The following is a 9,867-nucleotide window of genomic DNA, read 5'->3' as shown; positions in this document are numbered from 1 at the left end:
CAGCAAATGTGATCCTACCATATTCCTGCTTCATACTGCAAACTTAACTATAATGGTATTAGTCTATGTTGATGATATTATCATCACTGGTAATTCTGCCCCTTTCATAACCAAGCTGATCAGCAAATTAAATACTGATTTTTCTCTGAAACAGTTGGGAAAATTGGAATATTTTCTTGGCATAGAAGTTACTCATTTGGCTAATGGTTCACTCTTTCTTTCTCAAGCTAAATACTTAACTGATTTGCTTGCTAAGGTTAACATGCTCAATGCAAATAGTATGCCTACTCCTATGGTATCTACAAGTAAACTGTCAAAAGTTGGCTCTGCTGCTATTCCAAATCCAACTCAGTTCAGGTCCGTTTTGGGGGCACTTCAGTATGCCACTATTACCAGACCTGAACTCTCATTTTCTGTAAACAAGGTTTGCCAGTTTTTATATCATCCTTTGGAAGAACATTGGAAGGCAGTTAAAAGGATTTTGAGATACCTAAGTGGTATTCTACATCATGGATTACTCATTCAGCCTGCTCCTGCTCATCAACCTCTATCTTTGCTTGGGTTCTGTGATGCTGATTGGGCATCAGACCCTGATGACAGGCGCTCTACTTCAGGAGCCTGTGTGTTCCTAGGCCCTAATTTGATTTCATGGTGGTCTAAGAAGCAACAATTGGTGGCTAGGTCTAGTGCTGAGGCTGAATACAGGAGTATGGCCTAGCTTGCTGCAGAAATCCTATGGGTGCAGTCCCTTCTTCTTGAGCTTCACTGCAAAATCTCCATTCCCAAACTTCTCTGTGACAATCTCAGCACAGTCACTCTTGCACATAATCCTGTTCTGCATAATAGGACAAAACATATGGAGCTTGATATATTTTTTGTGAGGGAAAAGGTATTGTCCAAAAGCCTCATTGTTGAACATGTGTCAGCTATGGATCAATGGGCAGATGCTTTAACCAAGCCACTTTCAGCAGCCAAGTTTCTTCCTCTGAGGGACAAACTGAGAGTGTTCAACAAACATAGTCTGCTTGTTGTACCCTCAGTTTCTAAGGGGGACTAATAGAGTATATAGTAGTTAGTGGTGTATACTGTGCCAGCTATGTTGTGCCAGCTGTATTCGGTTAGTGCTAGTTGCTCTATATATAAAGAGCCACTGTATTCATTCTTATCATGAAAATAGAATATTATTCTTTCTCTCTCTTATGATACTCTATCATGGTATCATTCTTTCTCTCTCTTATGATACTCTATCAGTCTTTCATGATATTTTGAACGGCCCAGTATGTCATGGCCATCTAAATCCTTAGATAGTTGATGATTGTACAACCTGCACCTAACAATCACCTTACAACCACCGCTACTTGACACAGATCTCAGACTAAAAGGATATTTAATTTTCATACTATAAATGTCATTGTTTTCAGATTTATTCTTCCCTTTGTAGTTTCCACCTCTGTCACAATGCATAATCAAATTATCTTTCCTCACTCGCATCTCATTTATGGTATCAGAACGAACAATAACAACAATAATACCATGTTGTTTATCAACGGATTGTGTTCATGTTAATACTTTAGATCAAAACTGAAATATTTGTCATTTACATCATATGAAGATTAAATTATCGATAACATACAGACAAAAAGACATTTAAATCTAGAACAGGTTGAAAATAAACTTACAACGTCTATGGTAAAAAATTGTGTATAATCTTTACAGGAATTCGTTGACGAGTCTTCCGATTCAGGACCGCATAAGCAAAACATTATTTTGTACAACTTAAAATTTTGAAGAAAGACGAAAATTCTGGTATCCCAAAAATTTAATAATTTATGATAAATTTTAAAAATGTTCAGAAATTATCAGAATTGCCGGTATTATATCTTAGTGAAGTACTAAAATTTTACAAATTCTGATATAATTACATATATTTTTCATAATATATAAAAAATTCTAATATTTTTGCTATAAATACAAACTTTTAGCAATTTGCAAAAACAAAAATCGTACCAAAAATTTCTTTTTAATTATCGAAAATTTAGATTTTTTAAATTCAATTAAAGTGAATTTGACAAAATATTACCTTTTGTAGGTAAATATAACCAAGGACATTTTTTAAAATATAGAGAAATAGGGAGTGTCATGTTTAAAATAGGGTTGCAGGTTAAATCCTCTACTAATACATAACAAGTTTTACTCTTACCAAATTTTATTATTTTTTATTGTATGAAATTTCTCTCATTTTTTAATTAGTATAAAATACATATTATTATTTTTTATAAGATGCAACTATTAAGTTGTTGCTCATTTGCTTATAAATAACACAACCAATATAAATTATTGCATACTTATCAATAATAATTTAAGGATATACATCTAATGCTGTACTGTTATACTAAAAGAGTAGTGATAGGTTTCCATATTATGTGTCATCTGATTTCACAAAATGAATTACTTACTCAAACTGAAATAGAGTTTTTGAAATGGTGGCACTCTAAGATTCCTATCTACAGATTACTCTAACTTTTTATATATAAAAAATGAATATGAAATTTGATGATATTTATGAGATAGGCACAAGCGACTGAATGAATCTTTTATGAATAAATATGACTCATTTATTAAATAGATATGTAGAACAAACCATGGTTAAAAAAAACACCTCTCAAAAACATTGTTATTTGTAAAATGTATATATGATTAAGAAATGGCATAAATATACAAAACTTAATCCAATAAATTGCTGGAGCATTGCTAGAACAATATTGGACAATATCAACTCAAAGCTCTTCATGTGAAGAACACCTTCTATGATAATGTACTTATATATCTGATATTCCATTCATAGAAACATCAAATAGTGGTTTAAGTAAGGTATATAAAAAAAATATTACAGTAGAAAAATTCATGCATAAACCACCTTTGAGTTTATTATGTAAATTGAGTATATTTTATTTTAATTAAACTTCAATCTATAATTATAAGAAACTTGAGTACAATCATAGGAATGTAGACAGGAGCTGAGTGTAAACTTAACCAATGCTCTATAATTTATGATTCTGACTGAAACATAAGCTGACAACTTCTTAAAAGAATTTTTCCTTCTCTTCACTACAGCTAATAATCAAAGAACTTTGATACCCGACACGGCGATTACATTTTTTCAACTGTGATTTCCTATAACCCTATTGAACTACAATTACATGTAGTAGGCACAAATTGCACAACAAATATGTCCTCGGCAATCAAAAACAAAAATATATCATACAGATAAAGCTTACCAACTACTAGCAAAGAAACAAAAGAAACTGCGGACTCGTAGAATTGGGATGAAAGAAAAATCCTTCAATCAAATGATGGCGCAAGGCATTCATCCACCATTTCCACAAGGTTGGGGTTTTCAAGTGCAGCAGCTACACGCTCTTTATCATTTAGTTGTTTGTTAACTGCAAACATAGTTTTCACCAAGAAAAATGAATATAATAAGTTATGGTCAGTGATTCATAAGTCAAAATGAGAATTCAAAAAATCAAAATCATTAACAAAATTTAAAGAAACGTGTGGCAATTCATTGATTTGATCCTGCAGAGCATCTTGCGTAAAATAAATAATCGTCCAATAAAGTGAAGACCAAATCTAAATCTAAATTTCACCCGAAATAAATCTAAATTTAAGGCATTTTTTCTGTAAGAGGTCTATCAACAGTGTGCCTTGTTCAAGAAAGAAATGTCAATCACAAAAAATAGTACAACCTCTGTACATCAAATATTTTAAGTACTAGAAAATGCTGAAGTACACGAATAAAACACTCAATTCCTTACTAAAAACATGGGTGTATACATAAACAGGGGAAAAAGAAAGAAAGGTGAAGAAGATAAACCTGCAGCTTCAGTTGCATGAGATCCAGGTGCCACCCTGATGTCCACCTAACCAACATTTAAATAACATCATCAAGACAGACATAGTCGAAATATTAACAGCATAGGGGTTTCAAAACTCAGTTGAATCTTTCATGCACTCTGTAATCACGTGGAATATTTTTTTGTATTAAAAATATGGAGGCAGCAATAGATTGACAGTATATGATATCATACAATTAGTTAACATTTAACAATAGCAAATATAATAGACTAAACAAAATGTGGAACTGTGGAATATGATTGACATGCCATATAGAGATGGTAGCAAATGCAGATACTTGCTGAAGTAACAAATATACCGGTGAAAGAATATGTTCCTATCATTACAAAAAACAGAATAGTTCCTATCATTCCAAAAAAAAAAGTATATGTTCCTATCAAAGTAACTCTCACAAAGTAGCACCATTTCAACTTAATAGAGCATTAGTACCAAAAGAGGTAGACTAACGAAGCCTAAACTCTAGACATTATATAAATTACTTAATAGTTCTAGCCCGGGTTCCAAGTTTTAGCTAGACCTCTTTTCCTTCTTAAACATCTTGGGAAAGGCTTGTCTCATATACTTAAGTTTGAGTTCATGGGTTCCTTGAAGGTCTATCTGTCTTTATCTGATAATCAAAGACTGATACTCTGGTGAATGAAGGAAGGATTGGAAGTGGTCTGGCTTGCAGGTCTACTGATTACAAAACCAAGTAGTTTCTTATGCCCAATCAACCTTCACAAGCGGCCAAACTGCTGTGGTTTAATAAAATTATATGTGGCTTCATTTTACTTCTTCCTATCATTTATCTTTGACACGTTCTTTCTTTCTATCATGAAATATATAAATACTCTTATTTATTATTTTTGCATTATCAAACTCAATATATTAAAATTGAAGCATTGGCCTTTTTTGCCACCGCTAGCCATGGATCCTGCCTTTGTACAATCATAGCTTCCCCACAAGAAACCAAAAATAATAATAAGAGAAATGCAATATTATAACTTTTCTCTCTGTCGTCCGCGTTTATTTTTGTTTCTTTCTTAATTTTGCTCCGCTTCTTTGGAGCTAAGTATATGTGAAGCTTCATTTATTGAGGAGAAGTAGCTTGAGGTGAATGAGGAAAAAGCTAAATGTTCATGCAGTAAACCGGTTTTTGTACCAATTGGCTACCAAACTGTGTTATCCGCAAGTAAGTTGAATTTAAGTAGCGAAGGTGAACACTTGCAGGAACTCCAGAGTTGCAGGAAATTTGGGGATTTAAGAATGGAATTGAAATTTAGGATTCTAGTAAAATTTGGGGATTTAAGATTGGAATTGAATTTTAAGATTCTAGGAAATTTGGAGATTTAAGATATAGAATTTTAAGCTATTGGTATGGTAGTGAACTTTGAGATTGAGATGTGATCCATGTGGAGTGTAGAAGTTAGAGATTAAGATGTTTTCAAAAAATTTAGAGGGTAAAACTAAACTATGTTTGCTAGGTTGGTTCTGTTTAATGAACTGTGGTATACCATATGGATTTAAGGTTAGGGAACTGTGTAATAGAGCATAAGTTCAGTTTCTAAACTGCCCATTACAGTTCATTATTTTATGCAGTTTGATTCCGTTCAGTTTGTTTCTTTGGTTTTTATGAACAGCCCTAGCTGTCATGAATGGGAGTAACCAGGCATTGTGTAAGGCATAAGGGTCCATATAGTATTCATGACAGCATGAAATTATAAGGGCTATTAGTAAATTATGTATGCTGTCATAGGTTGTTTAGTTGTCGGCTGTCTATATTGGTTTGTTATCAGTGTCGTAATTTTGGTGTTTTCCTGTGCATTAGCAATGACTGAGTAACATGCTATTCTCTGCACACCTTGCGTTTGGTGGATTCATGTTCATTAATATTATCTGACTTTAAACAATTCACAGGTGAAACAGACTTGCATTCAAACATATCCTCTTATGTAACAAAACAATCTATCTATTAGTAAACTAAATAACATCATTGAACAAAACTTAGCAAAAAGAGCCAAAAAAGTTACCTTGTAACGCGAAGGCAAACTTCTCAAGAGCTTAACCCGTAAGCAAAGACCTATAATTGTCGCCATACTACAATGTTCCACCGTTGGAGTAAACGTAACCCTGAATCAAAATCATTCAATAAAACAAGCACATTAAACATTCCAAGTCCAACAACTCATACCAAGTATAAACACAAATTCAACAAAACAAGCACATTAAGCATTCAAACAATCAACACCCGGTAATAACAACGAGTACCTGACATAACTATTCTGATCATCGACTTCAACTGCTTCCTCGGTTATCACCTTGAGTTCTTCCAAAGAGTAGGGATGCTCAGGATCCTTGATATCTCTTATATGATGTGAGAATCATTAAGGAAATATAACAGTTAAAAAAAATCAATTTTGCTTAAATTTCTAAGCAGCTAAATTAGATGAAAATGAGTGTTAGAAAAAGGATATCAAAAATCTCTAATTGATCGATTGGTTCAACGGCGTATTCATCGGTGGGAAGGGATTGAGTAGAACGTTGTTGACGCTGCTTCTTTTCGTATATGACAGGGTTTGCGTTGATTAACCCGGAAACCATTTTTGGAATGCTGAAATTAGGTCAAAAAAATTGAAAATTAGTTGGTATGAATAATTAAGTAGGTGTTTGAATGCAATATAGAGAGAATTAGATACATGAATGGTTAGAAAAGTAAATAAATTGATACGAAAATGAAAGGATTACGGGGAAACTGGTGAATTTGTGGAAAACGTAGCTGGAGATGTGAAAAGGGACAAGTTGGTTGGTGAAGAAACTCCTTCCGTGTAAGATATGGCCGCCGGTAAGGTTGAGGGCGTGGTGGGTGGAAGTAAAGGAGGCGGCAGGCGGCTCTAAGGACGTAGGAATTGTTTCTTTCAAAGATTAAACTTAAAACTAGATTGGTACTATTTGAGAGGTATTTGAATAAAACAATTGAAAATTTGTTATTTATTTAGAAAACACAACTAATACATTTCATTGATTAAAAAACTTAGAATTAAAGTTGTGCCTTCCATTAAAAAAATATAAGTTCTACCTAAATAACTAAACTAAAAAAGAATATAAACTAAATTTAAATTTAATTTTGAACTTCACTATTAGATAGATATTGATGGTTTTTTTACCGAGATAACCCAGTTTTTCAAAAAAAATCCCAAAATACCCCAGGTTTCAAAAAAAATTCAAAACTACCCCACTTTTAGGAGGAGGCGCCAATTGAATTGGCGACTCCTCTTAAATCTTGAATGGAGGCGCCAATTGGATTGGCTAGGGCAGGTGCCCTAGCCAATCCAATTGGCGCCTACGTGTAAGGTTTAAGAGGAGGCGCCAATTCAATTGGCGACACCCTTAAAAAAGCCTCAAATGACAAAATCTCGAACATGAAAGTTGTATATCTTTTCAAGACAATGAATTTGGACATAAATTTTGCATCATTTGGATTTTTTATGAGAAAGTTATGGGCAGTTGAAGTTGAACTTCTGATTTTTTCAACTATTATCTGACCTGTAATGTTTTGTATTATCGCATGTGTTTCTTTTAGAGTTATGAAATTTTGTCCAACATAACATTGAAGTAGACATCTCAAATTTTCCAATTCACTTGGTCCCACCTCAAAATAATTAAAAATGAGTGAGTTAGGTCCTTGCGAAGTTGACCCAAAATTAGGGTTTTTGTCAAAACATGTGTATGTGAATTTTGCCGAATTCATTGTCTTGAAAAGATCTACAACTTTTATGTTGAAGGTTTTGTCATTTGAGGCTTTTATCATTCAAACAGAAGGGCTTGAAGTTGGTCCCTTTTGGCAAAATTCACATACACATGTTTTGACAGAAACCCTAATTTTTGGTCAACTTCGCAAGGACCCAACTCACTCATTTTTAATTATTTTGAGATGGGACCAAGTGAATTGGAAAATTTGAGATGTCTACTTCAATTGTTACGTTGAACAAAATTTCATAACTCTAAAAGAAACACATGCGATAATACAAAACATTATAGGTCAGATAACAGTTGAAAAAATCAGAAGTCCAACTTCAAATGCCCATAACTTTCTCATAAAAAATCTAAATGATGCAAAATTTATATCCAAATTCATTGTCTTGAAAAGATCTACAACTTTAATGTTGGAGGTTTTGTCATTTGAGGCTTTTTTAAGGGTGTCGCCAATTGAATTGGCGCCTCCTCTTAAACCTTACACATAGGCGCCAATTGGATTGGCTAGGGCACCTGCCCTAGCCAATCCAATTGGCGTCTCCATTCAAGATTTAAGAGGAGTCGCCAATTCAATTGGCGCCTCCTCCTAAAAGTGGGGTAGTTTGGGAATTTTTCTGAAACCTGGGGTATTTTGGGATTTTTTTTGAAAAACTGGGTTATCTCGGTAAAAAAACCGATATTAATCTACTACATCTTTACGAAATCAGTTTTATAAAATGAGAGTTATCAATTTCATCACCTATCCTTTTTGACACAGTTTCACCCCCTCCTCCAGAATCAATCTTCATCCACACTTGATCCTTAATAAATATAAACACTTATTTCTTACTCCTTCAAATCATCTATGACAATTTGATATATCTTTTGGTCCCAAACAAACACTGATATACAACAAAGATGACATTCCTTCTTTAGTTTCAGGGGTCACATTATGACTATAAACTCAAACTTTTGAAAATTAAATTGATGGCCAAAAGCTTCTTCATAAATATTCAAACTATCTTTATACTTGTTTCTTTACAAATCGAAAACCGTCATTTGCACCATGAGACTTTCAGAGCATAAGATAAATAGGTAAGTGAACAAATATATCATTGTATAAGTTTTATTCCTTATACAATAAGATCTATCGTCTCTCTATTGACTATCTCAACATACAATATCACCCCGTTAATTTAGCTTTAACCAAAGCTAGTCTTCCCCGTTAACATTTTCATATAACCTTAATTCACCGTATTGATGTCCTTTATTATACTAATCTTTAGAGTTATATCTATTTTCTTACTCTTTGTTTTATTCTTTATAGGATGAATAATTCCAAAAGCAACCATGGCATTGTATAAAATGGAATGGTTCATAATGAAAATTGATTGCATATTAGACATAGATTTGTGATGGACTCGCTTTTGCTTGTTAGCAAGGACTTTTGACAAATCTTGTACACAACATTGCAAATGGATATAGGTCACTAATCCTTCGTATTAAGGGTGTTCTTGATTTTAGGAATCAAGATAATGTTTTTTTTTGTTTATAGAATAAACAAAAATCCTTTTTTTCATCCAACTACATCAAGTAGTAGAAATGTCCCCGCCACAATTATCCTAAAATCATTTATAAAAAACTAATGGTTTAAAGCATCAATGAACTTTGTTCTGGGCCGACCAAGGATTTAAAAAAGTCAAGGTCCAATCAAATTTCAATCCACTCAAACGATCCAATGTATAAAACTCATCACACGTGATATTCAAGGTTCACTTTCTGCTATCCATTTTTTACTACACTCGTCTTGAATTCTAAACTAACTTGAGCGTTGAAGTGTTAACATTGCAAGTCCTTCATGCACCGCCGTATCGGAGGTCAACACCACTAAATCAAGATTCATCACTATCGACATACATCAATTTTAATTCCAAAACGGAACAGTGGCGTCATATATGAGAAATGACTCCTAATTCCTGCAAGATTCCACGAGTCGATCATCTTCGATCAAAAGTCGAATCTATACTAGAACTGAGTGAACAAGACAGTCAACTAACACAGTCGCAACAAAGAGATCTGTTAGATATTATGATTATATTCCGCCGTATTCGATCGTCATTGTTGAGATCCATAACACCGCAAATCTAGTTATGATTTGTCATCAGAGCACCTCTTCCAAGCAGCTAGTCATATTAACGTGAAACGAGGATCGAGTCGCACTAGGATATTCTAGAAGCA

At 33.5% G+C, this 9,867-nt stretch overlaps 1 protein-coding gene across 1 annotated transcript; it reads right to left on the bottom strand.

The window, feature by feature from the left end:
• Positions 1-3,018: 3,018 nt before the first annotated feature.
• LOC127119802 (protein AE7) lies at positions 3,019-6,870 on the bottom strand. The gene is made up of 6 exons (XM_051050127.1): positions 6,643-6,870; positions 6,372-6,508; positions 6,166-6,271; positions 5,928-6,027; positions 3,878-3,923; positions 3,019-3,443 (listed from the first exon to the last, which is right to left on the bottom strand). The coding sequence occupies exons 2-6, from the start codon at positions 6,496-6,498 to the stop codon at positions 3,343-3,345; spliced, it is 480 nt and encodes a 159-aa protein (XP_050906084.1). The 5' UTR covers positions 6,499-6,508; positions 6,643-6,870; the 3' UTR covers positions 3,019-3,342.
• Positions 6,871-9,867: the final 2,997 nt, after the last annotated feature.

This window comes from Lathyrus oleraceus, chromosome 2 (genome assembly GCF_024323335.1).
Source record: "Lathyrus oleraceus cultivar Zhongwan6 chromosome 2, CAAS_Psat_ZW6_1.0, whole genome shotgun sequence".
Lineage (NCBI taxonomy): Eukaryota > Viridiplantae > Streptophyta > Magnoliopsida > Fabales > Fabaceae > Lathyrus > Lathyrus oleraceus.
Note: the sequence above shows the minus strand (reverse complement) of the source record. Positions and strands in the feature narration are given on the sequence as shown.